The sequence below is a fragment of the Ornithodoros turicata genome, chromosome 7, assembly GCF_037126465.1.
Source record: "Ornithodoros turicata isolate Travis chromosome 7, ASM3712646v1, whole genome shotgun sequence".
NCBI classification, from domain to species: domain Eukaryota; kingdom Metazoa; phylum Arthropoda; class Arachnida; order Ixodida; family Argasidae; genus Ornithodoros; species Ornithodoros turicata.
Window position 1 is genome coordinate 16,595,764 of NC_088207.1, and position 27,287 is coordinate 16,623,050.

The 27,287-nt window shown below is 47.6% G+C and overlaps 1 protein-coding gene across 2 annotated transcripts; it reads right to left on the reverse strand.

Moving 5' to 3' along the window:
• Positions 1-148: 148 nt before the first annotated feature.
• On the reverse strand, positions 149-21,931 carry LOC135399594 (kelch-like protein 2). Of its 2 annotated transcripts, none has more exons than XM_064631322.1 (6): positions 21,755-21,931; positions 16,710-17,266; positions 15,131-15,230; positions 9,685-9,954; positions 1,154-1,385; positions 149-969 (listed from the first exon to the last, which is right to left on the reverse strand). In XM_064631322.1, the coding sequence occupies exons 1-6, from the start codon at positions 21,890-21,892 to the stop codon at positions 182-184; spliced, it is 2,085 nt and encodes a 694-aa protein (XP_064487392.1). In that variant the 5' UTR covers positions 21,893-21,931; the 3' UTR covers positions 149-181. The 2 variants fall into 2 exon arrangements, with proteins under 2 accessions (XP_064487392.1, XP_064487391.1); XM_064631321.1 differs by having other exon boundaries at positions 1,070-1,385.
• Positions 21,932-27,287: the final 5,356 nt, after the last annotated feature.

The window sequence follows — 27,287 nt, forward strand, 5'->3', positions numbered from 1 at the left end:
TACCTATTGTACCTCTGCTTTATGACGTGTTGTCGGTACACTCTATCCTACCTTGCTGGCATTTGTCTTGATAATTGCTTCCCGACATCTACAAACCTTATGCACTCGTTGAGTCGTAACCTAAGCGTCATATTATATTCCGTTTCATTTTCCCGTATTTGGTATTGTACAGATTATACGATTAGTCCCTGTGTGACTCGGGCGCGTCTTGCGGATGAATTGCTGCCGCCGCCATGCCGGCGACCGCAGACGGAAGCTTGGCGATGTTGGTCCATATCGCCTCGTCGAGCCTCCATATTTCATCGGTGGGTGCTACAAGTGTAGCAGTGGACAGCCCACCAATCACGACTATCGGCCCTCCAGTCAAGGACAGGGCCTGACATCCGTGCAGGGGCTTCGGCAATGGGAGTCCTTTGACCCAAGAATCGTTTTTCAGTACGTGGACGTCGCGCACAACGTCCAGCGAGGATCCGTCGGATGCTCTGATGAGTCCCCCTATGGCGTGCAAGTGTCCTTGATGCGACACCAACGCGAAAGAGCCTCGGCCAATCGTAAGAGGGGGCAGACTGGAAACCCAGCGTGCTTGCTTCGAGTCCCACCGATACACGGCTGAAGACACGAATACTTTGTCGTTGCCACGCTGTGACTGTACCATGCCTCCTGCCACGACTAGTGTTCCACCATCCACGGCGGCTCCTGGTGCTGAAAGACGGCATGGCAACGGCGGTCCCAGCTCACGCCAGGTGTTGGCGTCGGGTGCGTACTCTTCAACTGATCCCAAAAACGTGTCGTATTCGTCCTGACCGGCCACGGCGTAGATTCGGCCAGCATGTGCCAAGGCGACGTGGTTGCATCGTGCGTAGCGCATGTCAGCTATGCGCTCCCATTCACGCGTTGCAAGGTCCATACGGAAACAGGAGCCGGTAGCGAATTTGAGGCCGACGTGTGTGTTCCGCGAGTCGAAGCCTCCTGCAAGAGAGTGGGAACTTGGCTTACCTTCTGAAGGAGTTCTGTTATGTGATTAGAAAGAAATTAATTCGAAATCACCGCAAACAGGGTCAACATTTACCTAATACGTAGAAGTATCCATTGAGCACAACAGCTGCATGGTTGTGTCGAGGTTGCGGAAGACGTGCACACCGTGTCAAGTGACCTGACCGGGGGTCCAGGTGCAATACGGCACATCCTGTCCCCATTTCGTGCGAACGAGCAGGCTCGATCCCACCCGACACGAGCACCATTGCGCAGTCTGGGTCGGACAATGGCCCTGTGTGCCGAGGCAATCGCTGCGATGGGTACGCAGCCCAGATAACTGCAGGGCTATCGCGGGCACCCGAACGACGCATCAGCTCCTGTTCCGCTGGATCTCCAAGGAGGGGTGGTGGCTGGTGGGAAAAGGCAGTTTGTTATACTTGCGTATAAGTTGTCGGGTATTCTTTAAAATTGTCAGTAATTTCATGTCGCAACATTTTTTTTTCTATTTGCGGTTTAGTGTTAGAACCACGAAGCAGCTTGGCCTCGATTTATGAACCCTCGATCTACGAATTCCCCCGCTTTATGAACGGTGCCTTCTGGTACAGAAACGCATACCTGCCTCAACCCAAGCCCGGACTTACGAGTCCCTCGATCTATGAAAGATTTTTTCCAGGAACGTTAATCGTTTATAAATTGTGGGTTGACTGTAGCGCGTAACTGATAAGATCGTTTAACTTAATTTCTTTTAGAAAAAAGCACGGTTTTAGCAAGTAGCCTAACATCTTTGATCGCAGTTTTCGGAGTAAAGGACACGCCCTGTCATACGAAGAGACAACGCCGTTACAACAGAATCACATCACATGACACCACCCGGAGATAACAGCGATTCAGAATTGTATTCGCCTTGTCTCCGGAGTGACACTGTACCCATACAACCAGTAACCGACCGTGGACAGCACACAAGGGTCCGAGCATTGCAGCCTAGTGTGAACACCCATCGAACGCCTCTGGGACGTGTTAGTTGGGATGCTCCAATGGTTATACAGCAGCAAACGCCCCACATACGTCACCCTCTGGACACTGTGCGCACCCCATCCGCACTGCGTGCGCAGGTGGGCGTTTGAGGCCCCTTTTCCTCCGTCGACCCTCCGCTTCCCTCCTCTCTCCCCCTACGTCATGTGAGTCCATCGTCGCAACAGGAGGAATCTGCGCAGAAAGCGTATATTTTTTTCGCCAGGCGCAGAAGAGGGAGTCACGTGATTCCATAGCCGTTGCAGCGGATAATTTCAAACACAGCTCGACCTGTAGAGGTTGTAGTTGACAAACATGACGGCGTCTCCGATATCTTCGAGTAATGCGGTTATTTACGACGGGAACAGCACCAGCACCGCTTGCAGTTTGTGAACCTTTAAGTGATCATGCTTCGTAGGAAACGGATACACCCCAGGCGGACATACTGAAATGCAGGTAAACGGCCGTGGTGCCTTTGTGTATTAGAGTTTCTTTTAGCCTCTATTGTTCTTCAAGTCGCTTCAGCCCACTGAGGTAACGAAAATGAAAACGATCCATGCTATGCTTGTACTATATGTATACGTGCCATTTTTAATTTGTGGTCGACTCACTGTGGTTTTCATCTTCTTTTCAGACCTAAACTCCTATCCCTCTCAACGTCTCTCGGAAAGTTTTCGATGTGTACTCTTTGAGCAAGGTTGGAATTATTCACCGTCTAATGCGTTACAGGTAAGAATGCTAGATAAATGGGAAGTATTGTCAAACGTTGATACGTGTATTTGCAATAGATATTAAAGAGCTTTAGTACATCGTACACTATCGCCTTTGCGTGCGTAATGGATAGCGTTGATGGTTCTGCGAACGCCCATAAAGAGAGCTTCGCGCAGTGCGCAGAACCACCAACGCTATCTGTTACGTACGCTATCACCTTTGCGTACGATGTACTAAAACTTTGTACTCTCGTGATACTTTATATATTGCTAGCTCTTTTGTCACATGTTCCTTCAAAATACGTACTGTCATGTATAGCTGTAAAACGTAATAAGGAGCTCTAAATATGAAAATAAAGGATGTTGGACGTGTACTCTGACTTTTGTTTCGTAACTGCATTGTGAGATATCATTATTATTGGAAGCAAGGAGTGTACTTGCGGGGACCAGTGTCATTATCTCTGATCTAGAGCTAAAGCTTACAAGAAACTGCATTGCTGTAGCTCAAGGACAAGGGGCGATGGTCGTGGAAATCCTTGATTCCATTGAATATGCATGATATATATGAAGAGACAAAGTAGATCCGAACAAAGGTCCATAGGGATCAAAAGCGGTCGTCATGGGACGTCCAATTCGCATATATTTGGCTTAATTAACAGGGTTGTTCGGACGTACAAAAAACGTCACTCGAACAGAATGCGTATGTCCCGCAGATGTACGTGACATCCATACCGGTGCCTCCGCGGGATACTGACGAACGGGTACTGGTTGTACAACGGAAGATAGACCCCATCGCATTTTCAACATATCAGGGGAGAAACGCTGCCGTGCAGGCTTCTCATAGAGTTAAGGCCAACCTCCATAGAGCGAATGTACGGCGAAAAAACGACGAACTTCGCCCGACTTCGGACGTCTTCTTCTTCTTCTTCATTATGTGTTTATAGAGATGTTAGCCAAGCTAGGGCTGGCCTGCTACTCTACCGGAAAAGGGGGTTAGGTAATTGGGGTAAAAGATGGGGAGGGGAGAGGGTAGATGGGAGGTTTAGTTATGGAAGAGACGCAGGGAGAAAGGAAGAGAAACTATTTATGTGGGTGTGTTTATAGTTATACATTTATAGTTTCAGGTCGCACTCCCTGATGGAGAGCAGGAGTCCTGCTGCTGTGAAGCAGGAGGCTTTGGAGGGCCAGGCGCCTAAGATTTTGCGCATGGTCAGGGGTCCGTTATGAATGTGCAGCAGTCTTTTCTCTAAAACTTTCCTTTGTGCGGAGAATTTTTTTACAGTACATAAGTATGTGTGTCTCATCTTCTACTTCTTTACAGGTGTGACACATAGGTGAGGATACAATTTTTAGTTTGTGTTTGTAAGCTTCTGTGATTGCAACACCCATTCTGAGTCTATGAATCAGTGCTTCTTGTTGCCTTGGCATGAGTTTTGTGAAGTGGTACTGGTGAGATCCTACGAGATGGGTCAATCATCTGTTTCTCCATTCAGGATCCTGATATATTTGATCGATCTGAGACTTTGTAATTTCCCAGATTATTGCTCTGTTGTCTGACTCTGAAAGAGGTGTGGCTATTGTTGTACGCGTGTGCCTCGCCAGCTGCTTTATCAGCTATTTCGTTTCCAGGTATTTTGGTGTGCCCTGGGATCCATTGTAGAAGGACTGAGTGGCCAGTATAGATTGAGCTTGTATGGAATGTGCGTATTTCCTTCACCAGGGAGGAACATTCTGACTCTTTGGGAGAGGAAACAGCTGCTATTGCAGATTGGGAGTCAGTGAGTATAGCCCATTCTGTGGGGTGTTCTTCTGTTTGGATAAGTTTGAGGGCGGTGAGGATGGCGTGCAGCTCAGCTGTTGTTGAGGAAGTTCTGTGGCTTAGCTTGTGGGACAGGGTAGCCTCCTTGTGAGGAAAATATGCTGCAGAGGTTCAACCCTGATCTGTAGTGGAGCCGTCTGTGTAGATGAGCGTTAGCCTACCCTGGAGCTCAGCTATCCTTTCAAGTCCTAGACTACAGATGTTGCAGTTTCTGACTTTTTTTGGCATCCCGGGGATTCGTGACTGGACTTCAGGTGTTGTGAGCCTCCATGGTGGCATTTTATTCCTTTTTGCAGGTTGGAAATCCGTCGGCAGGTATGGATGGAACTGAAGGATTGTTTTGCTCGATTCTGAGCTCATTCGCTGAGTGCCAAGATTGGCTAGAGGATGCTTAACGTGCGCGGTTTTATGACGTAGATGTACCTTTAGTATTTCCTGTGTGATGAGCAAGGAGATTGGTATTTCTCGTGCTTCTTCTAGGAGCGCTGAATGTCTTGTCGTGTGAGGGACTCCAAGAACAAGTCTCAGCCCTGAGGCTTGAGTTTGGCTGAGTTTCTTGAGATTTGTTTTAGCCACCCCCCTTTAACAGAGGTAGACTGTATCTCAAGTTGGAGAGTATGAGAGTGCCATAAATCTGCATTAGGATGTACCTTGGGGGTCCCCACGTAGGTCCTGCCATACTTCTAAGTATGTTCATGTATCCAGCTGTTTTTCGTTGGATGGAGCGTATTTCTGGTGCCCAGCTGAGGAGTCAGTCTATTGTAACCCCGAGGAATGTGTGCTTTGTTTTGATGGCTATTGGAGTGCTGTTTATTTTGATAGGGTACTTGTGGAATGGACGTTGTGTGAACGGTAGCATGACCGTTTTGTCCATTGAGATGCTCATTCCACGTACGCTGAGATAATGCGCAGTTGTGCTCACGGCGCCGCTTGTAGGCGGGCCACGAGAGTGAGGCGTTGGTGGTGAGCAGCCCATATGCATATATCATCAGCATACGTGGTTATGTTCACGTGTTTCCTGAGCAGATCTGGAAGGGATAACATGGCTATATTCAACAGTATTGGACTTAAGATGCCTCCTTGAGGGACTCCTGTGTAAACCTTGCGTAAGGAGCTGTCGCCATCTGTAGTTGCCGTGTATATTTGTCGTTTTGTTAGGTAGCTGTTTGTGTATTGGTACGGTCGGCCTATGATTGCAATTCGCAATATGTCCTTCAGAATGTCAGGGTGTGCTATGGAATCGAACGCCTTTCGAATATCTAGAAAAACTGCAGCAGAAAAGTTTCGTATGGATTTCTGGTGTTGGACTGATGAGATAATATCTATTAAAGAGTCTATTGTGCCACGGTGTTATGGACAAGGCGCTCGGCGACGATCAGGCCATGCCAGGTATTTTCGTCCAACGTGCGCGTATTCCGCAAACGTCTACTGCGGATGAACGCGATGCCGGCCAATCAAAGCGCACTTCCGCTAGGATTTGGTGCCCACGTCTCGCTGCCTTGTCGTCTACTCTTCTGAGCCGTCTGCTCACTTGCCTAGCAGTATTGAATATGCCTTTCGGTTCATCACTGGACACCGTTTTTCATGCAGTTGTTGCATTTAGTTGTCAAATTTGTGCTATCAAGTGCATTTTTTCGGGAGACCTATTTTCACTAAGCTCTTACTTTATACTCTAGTAACAGTGACATCGGAGTAAGATTATCCGACGCCGTCAGCTGCTTTTTCGTCACATGAAGCTGATAACAGCGAACACGCACGGCAGTCTGCACTCTAAAAACAGAACTTCTCCGCATTGCACGCTGTGCGCCAACCATTGCCAAGAATGATAGGGTTATCGATTCTGATTCGAAGAGCGAGGTGGACGTACGCCTTTTTGTGTCAATTTGGATATATGATAACTGCCACGAAAAGGCATACGCCCACCTCTCTCTTCGAATCGGTAACCCTATCATTCTTGGCAATGGTTGGCGCACAGCGTGCAATGCGGAGAAGTTCTGTTTTTAGAGTGTACCGGGCGAACTTCGTTGCAAGTCATACACGGGATACATAACAAAGCGCCATCTCGTAGCACTCCCGGAAACCTACCGGCATTCCTCCATGTGTGAGGCGCCTCACCCAGCTCGAGCCATGCACACGACTGTCATACAACACTTCTATCGCGTCTCATGCTTCACAGATATGCTGTTCCACTATCTTATTTGCGTGATGAGACGATGGTTTCGAAACGAAATACAAACCAGGTATGAGAGCTTCAAATACCTGTATTCTTTATTGCATCGAAAGCACCGAGCGCGGTGATTATTTCGATTTTGGGCAATAAAATTACGTTAACCTAGTGCAACGTTGCTGTGTTATCCCATCCCAGGAGAAATGTACACAGTTTACTACATTCCATTTCAGAAATAGTGCATTGTATACAACAGAAACATTTGGTGCAATATAAAAGCTTAGTAGGATTGCAGTTGTTGCTATGAAACCCGCTGCGATACTCCGTTACCCACTGTTACGAGATGTGTTTTTTTTTTTTCAGCTCGGTGAATCTCATTTTGCGTTATTTGAGCATCTCCCACATAACTGTCACGTTAGGTTGCACTGCATTTCATGTGACAGTTTACTAGACAGATAGTCCGCCTCAGATATGACCCTCAGACTATGCACTCTGACTGTTTGAATTGTTTAGTGCGAGGACACTTCATGCTCGCCTTACAGTCGCCTTCCACAGCTTCCCTGAGACATAAATGACTGCTAACCATCAAGAGGAAAGAGAAGTTCAATGCTGACCCAGCACATGTGTTCACGGCACTTCAAAGAGACTGATTTTGTTCCAAACGTGCCAAATGGAAGAGGGATTCTCTATGAATTTGCGATGCACGTTCGAGAAGAAGAAGCCAGAGAGAAAACTACCAAAGGAACGCGTAGTAGTGATGCAAGACTATCGATAGGACATCGATACAGCCGAGAAACTATAGTACGTTTCAGGATAATTGGCCATCGATACTTGCCGCAATCGCACTAAGCTTTTATTTTGTACCAAATGTTTTTGCCATATACGGTGCACTAAATAGTTCTTAAATGGAGTGTACTAAACTCTCTAAATATCTCATGAGATGGGATAACAGGGCAGCGTTGCACTAGGTTAACGTAATGCTCTCTTCCAAAATCGAAATGACCGCTTCTGTGCTTTCAATACAATAAGGAATACAGAAGTACTCTTATCTTGCTTGCATATTCTTTCGAACCTTTCGTCTTACAACGTGTATAACATAGTGAAATAGCACATGTGTGAGGCAAGACACACGATAGAACAGCTGCACGTGAGTCGTGTGTATGACTCGGGTCGGGTAGGAAGCCTCAAACATGGCGGAATTCCGGAGGTTTCCGTGCGCGCTACAAGAGGGCGCTGGATTTTCCATATCGTCGATTCGCTCTTTACAGGGCGCCTGGACGGTGCCTTTCCTCCTCTAAGCGCCCCGCGCTCACACTCTTCTGCTTAGGGAGTGAGACTACGCCGCGGAAGCTAGTGACGCCGAAGAAGCAGCGCTCATCTTTAAAATTAGTCTATCTAATATCCAAGCAATTTTTGAACGAAAAAGTAAATAGCCAGATAGATTGTCGCCCGACGCCGAACATAGTGGTATGTGCGTTTCATAGATGGGTTCCCGGATGCGACCGGCCAAAAATAAATAAATAAAAAAAAGTCAGTGCCATGCCGAATGCGTACCACCACCTCGATACCGAATACAACATTCACGCTCATTTTGCGCGAGAAATTAATTCGCATATGATGACAAGAGCAAAGCGAAACCCAAATACGGAAAGCAGAAACCAGAGTTGCATACTACGGCGTGATACCGTGACGTCACCCGCGTCGTCGTCTGCTTGGAAACTAACGCCACCTAGATACAGAAGGCCTGTTCATGTTCATTGCCTCCTATCCCTTCTTTGATTAAGAGTCAGAATTCGTCTGCTACTGCGATTGACCGTTCTGCGAATTCAAGAATCCGCTAATAATTGCAGCTCACCTGGAACCTGCAGTCATAAATATTTAGACAAAAAGTGCAAGACGCTTTCCAGAAAATCAGTTTTGAGAAAGATTGAGACCATTTTTCGCTTTATCTCCATCTTTTATCATTTATTACGCGGGGACGTTCAATCACAACTCGCAGACGACATTGGTTCCTCTTCTGGCCACGCCCGCTGAAAGCACGTTCGTGATTGGCTACGACCGTTCAAAACACGATCCTCATTGGCTGTTACGCCATTGCGACGAGTAAGCAGGTCTTTTCTAGGTGTTGTTGCTCGAAACCTGCAGTCTCCCTTGCGTTTTAAAAGAAACAAAAAAGGACGTCCCATATACTTGTCGTTTCCGTCGGGTAGCGAATCTCTGGCCGCGACTACTCATACAACATATTCAGCTGACCCTTGTGGTATCGATTGCAACGGGATACAAGCGAATACGCTTTCGAAACATGTTGTCTACTTCCAAAACACGAGAGAGGTCAAATGAAGCGCTGCCGGGAAAAGACGCAGAAAGATGTCAGCAGAGTGCTGCTTTCAGTGCCCTCTCGCTTCACAGAGGCGGTTTCGTAATAAATTCGTTTGAATAAATCTGCGCAGGTTTGGAGCGAGATACTTCGTATACGTGTTCCTGACATACCAAGTGTTACGAATATACCACAACCTTTGTGGTGACCTTGTGGCGGAGTTTTACCACAAGCGGACGGTGCAATGGTGATCGTGTTATTCTTATGGGTGCTTGCGGAGGTTCCGGCGAGCTCCCTTTCACTTGCGTAAAATTTGTATTACTTGCTACTAATTCGAAGCTGTATTACGAAATTTTCCTACTTTCTGTTATCGAACAGCACAGCCTCTCTTATGGGACGAGTGAGATGGACTTTTATCTCGTTATTTGATTATATTATCACGCCGCAAGGCGTGATGTCCACAACAGACGGAGCGATGTCCGCCTGGCTCGTGCTCACAATTTCGATTGCATGTGAAGCCCGCTTGGAATGGTCAAGGTTCAACGCAACACAGATTGCGCATCGACGCTCTAGATGTCGTCCTTTCGGCAAGCGCGTGTCACTGACACGAATGAATAATATTTGAAAATGAACAACAAATTATTATTTATAACTTATTTGCGAGTGAGCGTGGAATAGTCCTTACCTGAACCTGAGCGTGAAGCGCAGCGTACCGTCTGCGGGCAAGGAAGCTGCGCACCGCTGCCTGCGCTGCGACTACCTTTCGCACATGAGCTTCGTAATACCGGCGGAGTAAAGCGAAAGCTTGGTCGGTTTTGCTCTCAACAGCTTCTGGCACGCCGCATGTTGTACTGAGCAGAGCGCAGCACACTCTTTGAGATGCTTCTTTCCGACGATAGTTCTGCGACTGCGCGTAAGACCGGGTCTCAAAATTCTCGATCTTCCCATCGGAGCTCTGAAAGTATTTTAAATTCGAAAGTAAGGGCTTCGTACACGGAGTTATTCGGAGTGTTTATGACGCAAAAAACGACTCTCTCTGGCGCCTTCTCATACGGCGCTTTAAGGGACGATCGCATCCGTTCCAGTCGATTTCGAAACTATAATTTGTCAATTGCAAGAAGCGATCCAAACAAGGTGTAAATCCTACGTAGAATTATTGTGCCGCTATAGTATTTTGTGAGTACGGTGTACGGATGGGCATATTTTTGGCTATTACGAGCCCACTAGGCCGCCCACCCGACACGATCGCCCATGGAGCGCGCCCGCTGCCGCAAAGCATTGCGGGAGAATCTGAGGAGCGCGTGACGTTAAATATTCCTCGAGCTCCATGTGCGGCTGCCAGGTGAACGGTACAAACACGGCGAATTCCGAACAACGGCTCAATATGTTCGATTCGGAGATCTCGTGGAAGTCTGAAGGCGATATATCCGATGAGAGGTGGGTTTGTACCTATATATGTGTTTCTTTTTTTTTTCCCCACAGCGGGAATCAGACGTACGCCGAAACGCCAAGTGGTGGGAAAGATTTGTGCCTTCCTATTTCCGTGAAAATACAGAAGGGGCCGCTCCTTCTCTCAGCCTGATGCACTTCGTTAACAAGCCAATGCTAATGAGCACCTCCGAATTTGTGTTGAACCATTCGTCAACAATGTGTCTGCGCACTACTTGTCTTGTTTCACCTTCCATGACTTGAAAACATCGAGACGAAGTAGGGACGATAACAGACAAACGGTCTCGGGTTTTCAAGTCATGGATCGTCACCACCAGCTCGCTTGCTACTTAACTTTCCTTTCGTTATTGTTTCACTTCTCTCCAAGTAGGCGTAGACAGAAAGTTTCCTGTCTTTCGTAAACAATTAAAATATGACAATCATCAAAAAAGTCAGACATCGGCAGAATTTAAACTACGCATCTCTCGATTTCCCGTCAAGCGCCAATGGCCAATACGGCCACGGAAACAACCACAGACTTGTAGAGCGTGGTTGTTCTGAAACATATCCTGGCCGAACGTAAGGTAAGACAGCCAGCAATGTAAGCAGCAAGACTCTCATCCCTAGAGGGAATGAGGTCACCTTCCTTCGAAAGGATTTTGGGGGCCAGCCTCGGTAGTGTTGTCTTTGAACTAAACATCACTCGATGTTTGACGCTGTGTTTGTGCTGTCTATTCATGTGTCGTTCGTCCAAGGAACACTGTGTCCTCGCGTTGCCGAATGGAAGTCGGCAACAAACTGTGGCAATATTTCTTGTCGCGAAAATCAACCTCCGATCGCAAAACAATCGCGAAATGAAAGTCAGGAACTCCAACAGGAGAGACAACGTGCGTCACTTCCGTGGTCTGCTACGGCGGCGCGGCGACCCTCACCAGGGAGGCGACACTCAAATGGGAGGCATTGAATCTTGTATGAGTTGCCCAAGAAAGACGTGCACCTCCTATTTTAACGAGTTATGAGAGAAAACTGCAACAACTTTCAATCATAGAACTATCATAATAACTACGTAGAAGCCAAGCCAGCGAAGGGGGACACCTCAATATGCGAGCCGCCATGAACGATACGGTATAGTCCTAGCGTGTTCCGAACGGTGTCTCCTGCGAGTTCCGTGTGCCGTTTCTTCTTTCTTTTTTCTTTTTTTGCATGTCGCAGCACAAGGTTTAAACCGTACAATACTCGTTCCCTACGGAATCAAAGCGCACAGATGATGGCAGACAAAACAAACACAATTCGCACAGGGCACGACACATGAAGCCCAGCGTGGCTTGCATTGGATTGGATACCATTGCGCCGAACGCGCCTGGTCTTTACACGTGGAAAGGCTGTGGCCGAATATGGCCGGATCCACAATATCGATCGTGGCGCCTTCCAGACTTGGACATTGGGAGAGGGTCTTGCCTCCGTACAACTCATTTGCTCTCCCCCATCACTCTCTCTCCCAGCTTTTGTTCTAGCCTGTCTTGTTATGATTTCTACGCTTTAAAGTCACGGTCGCATCTGTTGCAGTCGATTTCGAAACTGAGGTGTCATTTTATGTAGGAGCAGACGCCGGATGTTGAGAGTATGCCGGAGAGCAGGGCCTTGTGAAAAGGGATGCCGCGACCGTGCGGGCGTCTGGAGGACGCCTTTCTCCTCCTATCGCCACCCTCTCACTCCTCCTGTTAGGGAGTGACGTCACGCTGATGTTGTTGCCGCGGCCGCGGAGCCTCTGCAACTGCGGAAGTGGCGCGAATATTTGAAAGTCATTTACCTATTATGTAAAGACTTTTCGGACTAACAAAGTAGTCGAGTAGATTGTCGACCGATGCCGTGCATAGGAGTAACTGTTCCGTAGATGGGTCCCAACATGGGACAGCGCCTTTAATAACAGTAACGGTTGGCTCCGAGCGGAGTTATTTGGCGAAGTTCTCTTTTAAAGAGAAACAACTCGGCAAACAATTAGTTCCACAATCCGGCACAATCCAGTTTACATACTGTACGAAATGACTTGGCTCACAATACCCAAATACTCGTATCTCGTTCCTTTGTTCTTGTGAGCGTATTTACCAAGAAACGACGCCATTCAACACAATCCCACCTTTATGTCTCCTCCTTGGAACGAAGTCACCTCACGATATACCCACGCGCAACAACACGGCATTCCAGGCGCTGGGGTCGATTACATTTCGGGCTCCTAATAGCCAATGACGGGCCCCGTTGAGATAAGTTGCGATGCGCGGGGAACACCGGTTGTGGGAACATCGTGGTGACGTCGCAGAGGAATGCAGCGATGAAAACATAGTGGTTGGTACGCAAACCTTGGCTTGGAGGCACTGTGTGCTTTTTCGCACCAACGATTTTTGAAAAAAAATAAAAATAAAAATCACCGCGGGCAACGTAACACAGAGCGGAACAAAAAAGCGCTCATTGTGCACCTGACCTGCGTAGTGCCTCTTTAACAGTATAGCCTGCACTCTTAGAAATGAACTTCACCGCATAGCACGCTCCTAGCCAACCATCATCTTGAATGATATCGTTATCTGCCCTGATTTGTTGAAAACGGGAGGCGTACGCCTTTTTTGTGACAATTATGAACAGCATAAGTGTCACAAAAAAGGCGTACGCCCCCCATTTTCAACAAATCGGGGCAGACAACGATATCATTCGAGATGATGGTTGGCTAGGAGCGTGCTATGTGGTGAAGTTCATTTTTAAGAGTGTGGGTCACCCTGGGGGCATACCCAGGTGCTCCTTTGGCAGGACAGATGATAACTGGAATGCACGTGCTGGGAAGCTCCTCAACCACGGCAGTCTTATTTTACATCCACGGCACCGCTCTGAAGCAACCGTTGGCGACTATAGCTGTGGGCACTGTATGACTCAGTAACTTTTCTTATTCGTTTGGTATGAGGTGCGAGTTGTAATAGCCACATGGATCACATCACTGCAGGACTACCATTTGTAAGTACTTCTCGGTAAGAGTCGTTCCCTCAACCCTCAGGAAAGAAATGCAGATACCTTTACAGTTTTATATAACCGCTCTTCCGTGTACAAGCGTCTGATTAACAAGGCGATTTGTGTGACCGAGTATCATTTGCAAGGTCATGGTCGCACATTTCGTCGGTGCGTTTACCCAAAACACACTACGCGCATGCTTCTAACCACTCTGAGACTAGGAAATACCTACACACAAAAGTACGCATTCCTTCCTTGCTAACTTCCTCCTCTCTTTCCTGGCCATCTTTATGCTCGTGCAGTACGTTCTTCCAGTAGGTGCATTCTTTTCGCTTGCACCTCCTGCACCAGATCTGAACTGGGTTATTTGCGTGCTGCACTTTCCTGTTGAAAAGAAAGGCATTAGCAATAAAGTTCCTTTCAGCTGGAAAGTGCAGCTCCCGAAAACCCGTCTTGCGTGGAGTCCACGGTAGTGCAGTCCAGTGCAAGTGAAAAGAATGCGCTTAGTATTGCATAAGTTAGTGCAGTTATTGCATTGCACTTTAAATTTGTGCGATAGCTTCATAAGGAACGCGCCCCCGTGGATTAATAGGGCGACGTGACCTGTCATGTGCCACGCCCACATGATAGCAGGAGTGTGTTTGCGGAAGGCTGTCATTGCGTAACCAGTCAGCACAATAGAGGTGTCTCCGACTGGTTGCTTCCGATCGCGCTAGAGCGTTCTGGAGTGACGTTTCATCTTCGACTGGTCGAAACAGAACACCCTCACTGCATTCGACTGGTTCATTTGGAGCCCGTTCCTCCAACTCGGAGCTATCTAGGGTGCTCTCACCAACGCCGTTGGAGAGATTGCGAAATCTGGTCGGGGTCCGGTCATGTGAGCCAGCTTTCGCTGAGTAGTGTTTCTGTTCCGCCATACGTGCCATGTTCTGCTTTTTGCGTCGTCGTTTTGACTACGAAGGAAACACCGGAATTCACGTGAGTGAACATTCCCTCTCCGCTCATCTGCTCGAACCTGCCGAGTTCGGCTCCGGTACGATTCCTCCGGCGCGGAGCCGGAGTGAGACGCAATCTGATGCACTCGAGCTCGGAGTATCGGGACGACCAATCGAAGACACCGTAACAACAAGGAGTTATAGGGAAACGTAGAAGTTTTCACGATAACGTTTCCGAAGACAGGTTAAGCCAATCGCCTGATTCCATTGGAGTGGCTGACGTCACGTTTCTGATATCTGATTGGCTGACAGCGCTAGGTAGTCGTAATCGCAGGACGCTTACGATTTTCTAAAACTTTTTACGCTGCGCCGATGACAGCCAACAAGCTCGAAGCGCCCGTCTCCCTTCAGGTCCCGTCACCCGTCTCCCTTCAGCCCGTCTCCCCTCAGCCCGTCTCCCCTCAGCCCGTCTCCCCTCGACGTTCTAAAGATCACGATGGAGGGGGGGGCAAACTAGTGCATACCTTCTTCGTTTTAGGGCGAGGGCAGTTCGATTTTTGAAACGTGATGTGGGCAAGCTTGCGCCTCTCCCATCCTACAGTTAGCAATACAACTTCCTAATGCAACACAATGAAACGATTGCACAAAACATGCACAATATCAATTGTGATACTCCGGTGACGACAGATGTTGAGGGAGGGCGGCGTCAGAGCATCCCCCCATTCCCCATAAATCCTCCCCTTCTCTGCCGCACTGGACAACATGTTGGCTTACCCACGTTATTGGCGGTAGTGAAGCTCCCAGAAATGTCCGTGTTCTAGGCTTGAACTCGGCTCCAAGTTCGGGCCGTCCACGAAGCTTAGTGTAATGGTAACTGCGGATGGAGAGCCACAAACATTAGGAACAATCAATGTGTGCGTACAATTTTCACTAGCGAATCCTGCAATTGTGTTCCCATCTTACTGCCTTTTGCGGAGCCCATTTCAAGACTTCCTGTGCATGTCCATCGAGCACAGGGGTAATCTGCTTCCTGCCTCTCTTTGCAGAGTTTTGGTGTCCTCATTTGCTACGATATTTGTGGTCCCAATTGCTACTTTCACAGTAGTTCACGTTCAGTACTGACAGTGTTTAAGGCAGAGTGAGGAACTAATACATTGTGTTCCAATTCTGCGAACTATGATTCCACTAAACAACGAGAATTAGCCGGGTCAGGCTACAAACATAGACGACGCAAACATTTAAGCCTCCAACGCCCAGAATAGACTAAATCAAACAACTGAGAAAAAACGTGCTGACTCCAGGATGGCACTCTAGGTCAGGAGAAAGCCCTGCTGTCGTGGTCTAACGGTATACTAGTCAGAAAGGTCCAGGTTCGAATACTGGCAGCGCCACCTTTTTCCTGAGTTGCTTGATTTCACTGGTTCCACTAAAGCTCGCTACGAAAGCTAGAGGAACCCCTACAACATCTAAAGCCTGCATCCCTTGAAGCGATCATAGTTCCGTTTTGGAACAAAACGTCTGGGCACAAGCTCGAAACGCCCGTCTCCCTTCAGCCCGTCTCCCCAAGGCGTTCTAATGATCACCATGGAGGGGGCAAACTAGTGCATACCACCTTCTTCGTTTTTAGCGTAAGCTTCGTAAGCTTTCTCAACGATTCATAGGAATGTGTCAGCTCAGTCACATTATTGAGGTTTCCATCTGAGTGGCTCAGACGAGATGGCTGATTTATAAGTATTTTTCCTGGCTCTGTGTTAAGCACTGCGAAGCAACTGTGCCCAAGCAGCACAACGTCTTTGCTCAATATTTGCAGGATATTGACAATACTAGTTCAACATGAACCCAGTATTGCCGACGTCTAGCCAATATTAAGCCAATATATTGTTCTGCTTGGATGGCTATGAGTGGCATACTGCCGTGGACAGATGGGGAAGATACAGCAGGAAGGAGTGGGGCGGAAAGGTTAGTATGCGTCCTGGGCCGACTTCAGGGGAAGCTGTGCCGACATCCATCAGGAAAGTATGCCAGAAAGCTCAGGGGGAAACCTCAGGCACCACAACCGGTGTTATAGGATATTCTAAGTCTAAAGAGTAAATTCGCGCAAATTTTATCAGGATTTACGTAACGTCTGAACGACAGCAAGAGGTCATAGCACCAAATTTTGTCCATTGACACCTTTCGCGCCATGGTGTCTCCGGGGCTGTAAGCACAGTGAGGCCCAACTGTATACTTCTAGCATAGATCGAAAACCGATACGCAGTGGGGTCATTTCCAGGGTCAGATGTGTTGTGCGTACTTTGTCATGCAATCGCACGCGAAATCGCACGCGAAAAATCGCACGCGAAAGCACACTCACAATGCTGCTTCAATGATGCGCTTGCGGACGGTACGATTTTCCAGCGCTTTGTGCGCGAGCGGTGGCTCCAGACACTGCAACAGTACGTCTTCTGAGAGCAACGGAAAACGGACGCATCCAAGAACGGCTTCCTCCCACTGTTTCCGTGTCCCGTAGTCCTGATGAAGCCATGCCAGCGCGGCAATGAACACGCTCGTTTCGTTAGCTGTTCCCAAGCAATCGGAATTGAGGAGAACCATCAAGGGCTCCCAGGGAAGTTCGAGGAACTCGCGGGATCGGATTGCCGCATCGAAGTTTTCCACGAGGAAAGACAAGGCTGCCTGCTGGTCGTCTCGTAACCCATGTTTTCTTGCGTTAGCAAAGAGCACGATCTGGCGACCCACTGGACCAACTTCCGCTAGGTATTGCAGACAGCGAGTAACCATGCCTCGCACTTGCAACTTGTACCCGCAGCGATAGACATCGGTCACGTTCCTGCAGGTCAGATGCATGCTGCCTGTCTGCAGGTAACTACGAAAGGCTTCGAAGGCTTCCTTCGTCACTCCCTCCATCTGCAACTGAATGGAAAAAATAATGTGTTAGTGTCGAAGCTAGCTGAAGATTAACCGGCACCACTCAAGCTTACCACAGCCCGCCACTCAAACCTACACTCTTAGAAATGAACTTCGCCGCATAGCACGCTCCTAGCCAACCATCACCTGGAATGATGTCGTTATCTGCCCTGATTTGTTGAAAACCAGAGGCGTACGCCTTTTTTGTGACAATTATGAATAAGTGTCACAAAAAAGGCGTACGCCTCCCGTTTTCAACAAATCAAGGCAGATAACGATATCATTCCAGATGATGGTTGGCTAGGAGCGTGCTATGCGGTGAAATTCATTTTTAAGAGTGTACCACATGTTCTGAAATAGCGAAGCTCGCGAAGGGGACTTCTATACTACCGAGCGGAAGTCTAAATTAAAATAGATGCACGAGGGGAACATGATAATTGATTTCTAACCCTTCATGATCACCCTGAGTGCCCGGAAATATGGCAGCTAAGAATACGTACGAACTCCCTTCGTAGGGCACGAATTGAAACGAACTCCCTTCGTACACTCTTAGAAATGAACGTCACCGCATAGCACGGTCCTAGCCAACCATCATCTCGAATGATATCGTTATCTCACCTGATTTGTTGAAAACGAGAGGCGTACGCCTTTTTGTGACAATTATGAACAGCATAAGTGTCACAAAAAGGCGTACGCCTCCCGTTTTCAACAAATCAGGGCAGATAACGATATCATTCGAGATGATGGTTGGCTAAGAGCGTGCTATGCGGTGAAGTTCATTTCTAAGAGTGTAGGGCGCCACATGACTTTACGTCTTGCGACGACTCGATGTGAAAAGAAAATGCGAAGCTTTCTCCGAGGTATACGAAGCTCTCTTGTCGGGCTGCCGGTCCCGTTCAGTAACCTGGACCGTTCAAGAAATTCTGAAAGAACATAACCTAATGTCCACACCTCACGATGTGCGCTCCTACTCCGCAAGCATGCACGTTATATTGTGTTGTCGGACACGTGTTGAATAGAAAATAACATTAACACAACCTGAGCGAGAAATTACACGTTGACTCGCCGAACTCAAACAAAAACTAACTATATATCTTCATTGCGCGCCGTGCGGCACCATTCTGTCCCTCCGTCGTCGTTCCTTTCTCCGTCACTCATTGCGAATCCCATCGCTAACGATGTCCAGATCGTTGAAGTGCCATTTAAATACTTAGAAACGTCCCGTTATTTTAATGGTAGCGCCTGAGCTCCCTCCTCGTATGTACTTTGAGATGTTGCATATATCATGCCCATACTGGTGAGAGATATATACAGGATGTTCTTTTTATACTTTACAGGCTGTAATTACCTGAAATTCATTGATTAACTTTTTAATTAGGTGTTTTCTGGGAAATGCGAGGTAGCAGAATTGGAGGGAATCATTGCTTGAGCATCATCACGCACCTTTAAAAAACGGAATAAGAAAAACGTTGAAACGACAAACACGTAGTATGAGGTATAACTACACCATGTCCCAATATTCTGTATATAGGTGAAACCGAACGAAAGCTTCATGAATGGTTCCAGGAACATCGTCGACTCGTACATTTAAAAAATTTCTGAAGGTATCAGCAACCACCAGGTAACCTTAGTTTCTAAACGTTTCTCCAGTCTCGGCCACACTATTGGTAACATTCGCCGTTGTTCTCCGCTCCGGTTTCCTTTCCGCAAATGCGCGAAAACGGGAAGCGAGTCGCCTGATACATTATCTGAACACTACCCATCCAACGGGCCTAAACGAAGGACTGGTTTTAGACTTCTAATCAACTCTCGACCGGTGTTACACATGCTGCCCCATTTAACACGTTCACGTGCAGCCCCCTAGCGGGCTGGGCAGTATGTTGAACATGGGAGAACTGATGTTCTGAGGCTGGAACAACATAGAAGGGACAAATACATACAAAGCCTCAATTGAGACTTTGTATGTATTTGTCCCTTCTATGTTGTTCCAGCCTCAGAACATCAGTTCTCCCATGTTCAACAGTTGCCGCCTGCATCGATCCCGTCGTATGAATGTGTGTATGAGAGAGCAGAAATGTAAGAGTGAAAGGAGGATGAGTGAGAGAGAGTGGCTGGTTTGTCCCTTCAGATGACGCACCCTGGAAGTCGCTGAGAAGGCGTGTTAGCTTAGCTCAATTGGTAGAGCCCTGGACCGGTAATCCAGAAGATGTGGGTTCGACTCCTACAGTTGGCTAACCTTTTCAGTGACTTTCAACTTTCAATGTTGAACATCCTCCGACACTAGCCTTCTGTTTCCCCTTTTTTCTGATGAAGAGCGTCCGCTCGAAACGACAAGTGCCGTCCACCCGCTCCCCCCCCCCTTTTGGGTACACTGGTCCCGGTATTTACTCCACCACCATGATGACACCATGCATGATGTGGAAAGCCCGCGTCTGGGCAACAACAAGAGGGACAGGACAAACACGACGCTCACATCGTGGAGTTTGTCCACCAGCTATCCTGCGTCTATGCTATATACTCTGATATATAAAGACCACGTAGAAAGTACACATCAACGAGCACGTAGAAACGACACGCAACCCGGCTCATCTGGGCCGGAAAACTGTCTATATGGCCATCATATCAGCTCAAATTCCAATCTGCTCCATAGTTATAAAACACGTCCGACACGAACGTCAGTCGCTCCAATTGAATGATGGCGTTTGACGAGGAGGCACCAACAGTGGGATTCGAATCGTTCCTGCTGGTACCTTTTCTTCAAACGTCATCATTCAACTGATGTATGTAACTGGGCGTCACGGCTTGTGTTGTGTTTGTGCTTCTACGTGGAATTGCCTCGTCCACTACAACGTCGTCTGTCGCTCCTTTTTGCGCTCGAGCAGAGCGTGGTTTCGGTTCATTTACACAGCAAAGTTTGGCGATTTATACTATATCAAAGCACGTGCTCGTTCCACGATATTTAGGAAAGAGAGTGGATTTAAATAATGACTGGCTCCAATTCTGCTATATCTCGCATTTAGCCGAACACACGTACTTGCAAAGTAAATTTATTAACTTTAGGTAATTAATCGCCCAGTAGTGACACCGTTTTCCGAGAGGACATCCGGCTGGCAGCATAACCCACCTGTGAAAATCGCGTCTAGGTAGCTTTAATAGGTTTATTATAAACATTATAGAATGAATAAGAACTATAAACCCGATTCTCGATTCTGTCGAAAAAATGTTAGGTTGACTAGGCAATTTCCGGACTTTAATTCGGAAAATTAAATTGCCCATGGCGAAAAATTCATAAAAGTGTTCTCACACAATGGCAAAAACTCTCTGAAGGCGAATACCGTTGACCCCATAATTTTCCGACGTGTAGATTTTTAAATATAATTTTTTGACACGTTACGTGAGACACCCTGTATTGTGGTGCGAAGCAGACGAGCTCGGAGACAATCGCCTGCACTGCGCTCCCACTGGTGTGCCTGACCTACGTCATCATGATGTTACTTTCGCTGGGGCTTCCTAAGGTGTAGAGGCAGTGCGAATCTTTAAAACTCGTTTATTTATTATGTAAGCTGTTTTCGAAGCAAAATTTGGCCAAGTAAGCTGTGAAGCAGTGCCAAACATTACCGTACCGGCCTCGTACATATGTTTCGGGATGCGATAGTCCCTTTAATGCGCCCTTATTACATGCTACGTCATCGCGCCTGCATCAGTCTGTCGCATGCAACACAGAACTCAGCGAATCCCTACCCAGCCTGGACTAAGCTTTCCTTAACAATAGGAACAACTCCGCGCTCGCATGACTCGGCCGTACAATACTGACCTTAACCCTCCGTATCCAGACCACAGGCCACATGCTTGCGCTCGAAGGAGACGGCCGTATGCAGTACCCCCCCCCCCCCCCACATCTCACCCCACCGCAGGCAACTTCAACGAGCTCGAATGATTCGGACGTATATAGCACTGCTCTAACTCTGACATATCCTCGCATCCCTAATATATCCCTACTGCCAGGCTCTTCCTTGAATCAAGTCCTTCCTCCTGTCATCTCGCAATAATGGCACCATCGCGTCCCGCTAAATCTACGTTCATCGTCTGCCGCGGGATCGTTATTAAAGTAGGCCCTCTTCCAGTCTACACTCTTAAAAATGAACTTCACCTCATAGCACGCTCCTAGCCAACCACTATCTCGAATGATATCGTTATCTGCCCTGATTTGTTAAAAACGGGAGGCGTACGCCTTTTTGTGACACTTATGCGGTTCATAATTGTCACAAAAAAGGCGTACGCCTCCCATTTTCAACGAACCAGGGCACATAACGATATCATTTGAGATTATGGTTGGTTAGGAGCTTGCTATGAGGTGAAGTTCATTTTTAAGAGTGTAGGATGAATATAAAAGGGCAACACCTAATAACATTCAGCTTACATCCGCGCCAAAGGCTTGCCGGGCGACCTATACGGCTGATTAACAACAGCGAGCATTTCTACGTAAACACATACCCTGAGACGTTGGCCGGCAGAAACTTCTATCAGCATTTCCTTGAGAAACGGACTTGCAGCTGAAATGACGTCACTATCAATCGTGAACTCTGTACTCGGGATGGATACCACTACGAGGCAATTCTTTCCAACTGGCATTCTCTTCTACACGATTTCAAGAGGAGAACGGACGAGCAACGTCACACTAAATTATCTTCCTCTTCTCTTACTGGATGAATACGAAACAGGAGTGAAGCGCTGTTATCGTTTGGTTAGCACCACCACCACCGCCGTTATTCTGATTAGTTTCTTATCATTGTATCTTGTCACTGGCTGCGTGGTTAGCGTGGTGGCCATGCCACGTCGAGACTGGGAGGTCGAGACGGCGAGGAGGACTGGGGAGGCCAGTCCTCCCAAAACATTATTTCTCTATTTGGACGCCGAAGTATGAAAAACTAATTTCCTGCCTTGAGGAGTAGGACGTCCTGAGGTTCCCAACCTACAAACGCGTCTGGCAATATTGCCCTCCCGGTCGATTTCCATCTCCTCGCCACAGCTACTGGTCGTCTTCCAGCATGGGCGGAGAGCGGAGACGAGCGCTTTTGTTAGTGGACAGACCCCACAGCTTAAGGTGACGTAACGTACTCTTGGAGAATCCGGCACTATGAAGGTCCGGCGGGTTCTTTCGAAAATTCGTGGAAACTAGTAATGCTCGCTGAATGCATGTTTATTTAGCACGTAGAGTCTATGAGCTACGTTGATTTATAATACAAAATAATAAAAAAACATCACTCTTGGTCCGTAGAGAAGTCCGTTTAAGAAAATTCACGTAGTCGCTTTGGCGGTACGCAGAAACTGACCCACCACCGCTTGTAACAAAATTCAATTTACAAGATTTATAGGTATGGCTTCAGAGAACAACCCATCGCCAACCCATGCAAAACCCAGCGCCATCTAGTAGGACTCACGGGAACCTACCGGAATTCCGCCATCTTTGAGGCTCCAAACTCGGCTGGAGCCATACACAAAGCTGTCGTAAAACTGTTCTATCGCGTGTTGTGCTTCATACATGTGCTGTTCCACTACGTTATTTGCGTGGTGAGTGGAAGGGTTCAAAAGGAAATGCAAACCAAGTACTGCACCGAGACGCTGAGCGCGTTATCCTAACGGAACGCTGTTTTGTTATCCCATCCCAGGATAAATTTTTGCAGTTTAGTACATCCCATCTGAGAACTATAGTTAGTGCACCCTATACAACAGAAGCATTTGGTGCAAACTAAACACTTAGTATGACCGCAGCTGACATGAAACCCGCTCTAATGTTCACTGTTACGCAGTGGAATAAAATGTTATTTTTCTCAGCTCGGTGAATCTGAGCTTTCGTTTGAGCATCCCACACAACTGTCACACTAGGTTGCACGGCATTTCATGTGACTGTTGACATATTTCATGTGACATGTGAAGTCCGCCTTAGATATTCGCCTCATAGACCCTGCACGCGCACTGTTTGAATCGTTTAATGTAAGGGCACTTCATACTTGGGCTAACACGTCACATAATATATATTTTACAGTCACCTTCCACAGTTTCCCTCAGACAGAAATGGCTGCTAGCCATCAAGGGAAAAGACAAGTTCAGTGTTGAGAGAGCAAAGGTGTGTTCACGGCCCTTCAAAGAGGCTGATATTGTCTCAAACGTGCCGAGTGGAAGAGATATTATCTATGAATTTGCAGTGCCATTACCCTTCACACTCAAGAAGCAGAAGTCTGAGAGAAAATCACCTAAACGCGTAGTAGTCATGGGAAAACTATCGGTAAGTATATACATCGATACGATAAACGGCCCATAGTTTTACGATAATTGACCATCAATAACTAAATGTTTATCATTGAACTAAATGTTTATGATGTACACAGTGCACTAATAATTCTCAAATGTACTCTATTAAGCTGTTTAAATATCTCATGGGGTGGGATGACAAAGCGCTGCAAAGACAGCAGAGCAACGACCCCGCTCCGCCAATGCTTTCTATGCAGTAAGGAATACAAGTATTTGAAGCACTCTCACCTGGTTTGTATTCCCTATTAAACGCCTCGTCTCACCACGTGAATAATATATAGTGGAACAGCACATGTGTGAGGCATGGCACGCGGTAGAACTGGTGCACGAGAGTCGAGAGCCGACGACGGAGAAGCGGAATAGGCGCTCGAAGTACGAACCTCGGTGCGACAATCCTCGCCGATAACTCGAAGTAGAGTTTGTTTCGTTTAGGAGAGAGTCCTGAGTTCAAGACAAGCCTATGTGTCGTGGGGTTCCTGAAAGTGTCGACACATATCTCCGAGCTTCATCATTCTTCAGAAAACTGCTGTGAACGCATCAGAGAGTACAGCAAACGGAAGGCTGTGATTGAGTCCGAAGCTAACTAAGTGCCCTAAGGTCCTCCGAACCGAAGCTGAGCGTGTCCGAGAGCATAGAGTCAGAAAATATACATATCAACTTTCGATGTCTACGGCTCCTCAACCAATTTCGCCCCATGGCTCTCTTACGCGCTAAATCGCCTGCCATCAACGTCGTCTGCGACATGTTCTTCAGATGTTTCAGAACAGTCAAGTGGTGCTGCAGCCTACCATTCAAAGTGTCCAGCGGCCGACAAATAATTTACGAAACGGTTCCTCGTCAACGACCTTAGTCATGTATGCATCATTTGCGATTGTCTGTGGCTTAAAAGAGACTTGAGGCGAGTCCCTGTTGAATGTCGAGGAATTATGATAGAAGAATTTACTGGTGCATGTCGAGAATTTGAAAGAGTTCTCGTAGGTTATTATAGTAATGAGTTACTTTTCAGTTACGAAGGATATTCCACGCTGCCAAATTATGAAATCAACATCTCTTCATTTTCATTGATATTCACATTGAATTCAATATCAGCGCCCATCAACACACCAGGTTGAATTCGCTAGGGCTGGGGGTAGGGGGGGGGGGGGGCGAGAGGAGAGACGAAAAACCCGAGGAGAGAAGGGGAAGGAGGTTGGGAAAGGAGGTCGGTCTGTGCATGCGCACTTGACCCGAGATTTTTTCCCGCGCTGCTGATCTGGAACGCTGTGAGTGGCTCCTGCAGATCACGTGGTTTGGGCGCCCGCCATTCTCCCTGGGCCACTGCCTCCGGCGGATGGTGAAATCATCTCCCCCACGTAAAGTTCCTGGGGAACCCCTCCTGAAATATTTTTTTATGGCTACGCTACTGGATCTATGCATCTGTCCACCACAGTGTTGCCAATTCTAGAGAAATTTCCCTTGATCTAGGAGATTTGAAGTCTGCCTGGGTAAAAAAAAAGAATTCCTTCCAAACCCAGGGAAATTTACTGCCGTGACACTTGGACCGAAAATTTCATGATGTACAATTATCCTTAGCTCAAGCGAGGGGAAAACGCAACCACACCACAGAAGGACTCCGTACAGTAATTTTCCGAAGCACCGACGGCAGGTACTCCAAGATCGGCGCGCCCTTATGCTCCGCACATCCACACTCGGACAGGGAATCACGCCTTTGTTTTCCTTTCCGCTTGCCGTCTCTCACCAAGTCGGCCTTGGCATCTCACGTTTATTTGTTATGGGAACGAGACAGTTACGAAATGTTGAGTGTACCATGAAATCACGACGCAAATACAACTTTCTCGCACGTTTATTCGTATTATCCGACTCGCTTGTCATCACAGGATGTGCTTAGGTCATATCGTTTACTCGTATTAGTTCAACGAGTATGTGAGCCGCCGCCGGACAAACTCGCTGTCTAGGGAAATCGGGAAATTTGTCGTTCAATCAATCCGGGGAAAAATGCGAATGTAGGTTGGCAACACTGGTCCACCAGCTCGCTTGCTTTTTTAAACATTCACCAATGGGCAGGTTCGCGCGGACTACTACCGAAGAGAGCTGAGACCAACGCCATCGTGGGGCCCATAGCTATTTCACTAAAAAAAATGTCCTTTGAAAAGCGCGGCTGTGGTGAGCACGCCGCCATTCGGCGTTGAACACCGCCGCCGACAAAAACTGCATCAGCGCGATCAGTGCACACTTCTTGTCCACGGTCAGGAGAAACCACTGTCTACCGCATTGCTCGAGGGAGGGCGCGCCACCTTCGTGGTTTGAGTAAACGTCCGAGAGAAGTCGCCCTCCACCTGCATCCCGAAGTGAACTTTCGAATGGGATCGCGTTGGCGTTGCGTGGCTGCGCTTGAACTCACATGACGGCCGTTATCGTAATTCACGATACACCCCCACCCCGACAGCCTCCACTATTTCAAATGTCTTTCTTTCCGGTGCACCCTCCACCCCCCCGCTACCCACTCACACGCACACACAGGTGTGCCTTTGCTATTTCAACTTTCGACACATCATGGCGGTGACACATAAGGCTGTACAGAACCCCGAGCCACCCCCCTTTTTTTTGCACCCCCCCCCCCCCCTCGTGCTTGCGATTCTGGATACTGCCGTCTTGGTACACTCTTAGAAAAAAAAGGTGGAGCGGTTACACATTTTAGGATGTAATAGTAGTCGCGTATGTTCTGCCTTAAAGGTTGCAAAGTTCTACCTGCTACCTTACGAATGACAGGGTTACCGCTTCTGATTCGGTGAGCGAGAGGGGCGTGCGCCTTTTTGTAGCAATTCGGACATATGATAATTGCTTTTACCACCCTTTTATACCCTGTATCAGACACTATGTCGATCTGGGTGGTAACTATACTATAGCACTTCCCACCTTTTCACACCTTTTGCTTTTTCTTAAGAGTGTCGGCCAGAATTTTAGATATACGTTGCGATTTATCTTCGTGCTGCCCCCAACAACACCGAATATCCTCTGGATGTACGAATAATGTCCTAACGGACTTATACGTCCAATGGATATTATGAGGATATCCATCGGACGTACGAATACGTCAGGACGTTATTCGTACATCCAGAGGATATTCAGTGTAGTTGGGGGCAGCTCGCGGTCAATCATGGGGGACGCTGCTACGGAATATCGGTTTAGATTGATTATATGGTAGTAATTATTGCATGAAGTGTGTAATTATATTATATTAACACTCTGCCCCGTGGTTTTACGTCAGATATAATTCCTGCGCTCAAATACCCCATCCCACACTCTTAATAATGAACTTCACCGCATAGCACGCTCCTAGACCTAGCCAACCATCATCTCGAATGATATCGTTATCTGCCCTGATTTGTTGAAAACGGGAGGCGTACGCCTTTTCTGTAACAATTATGAACAGCATAGGTGTCACAAAAAAGGCGTACGCCTCACGTTTTCAACAAATCAGGGCAGATAACGATGTCATTCGAGATGATGGTTGGCTAGGAGCGTGCTATGCGGTGAAGCTCATTTTTAAGAGTGCATTGACTTATGTGTAGCTGTCGTGGTCGTTGTTGAACATGTGGTCGTTGTTGTTGTATTCAAAGACAGTGCGCACTTTCCCTTTTGTGGGGATACGGCAGTGATGCTCTCGAGCATCAACGCCGTCTGCTTTCTGAAACCAAAGGAATGCTGAAATTGC

Coding starts and splice junctions, on each gene's coding strand:
- LOC135399594 (XM_064631321.1), bottom strand. CDS start 21,892: ATGCCAGTTGGAAAGAATTGCCTCGTAGTGGTATCCATCCCGAGTACA. Junction 9,955..15,130: donor CACTACCGCCAATAACGTGG/GTAAGCCAACAT, acceptor AAATACTTTCAG/AGCTCCGATGGGAAGATCGA. Junction 1,386..9,684: donor CGCTTCACGCTCAGGTTCAG/GTAAGGACTATT, acceptor TTTTCCCACCAG/CCACCACCCCTCCTTGGAGA.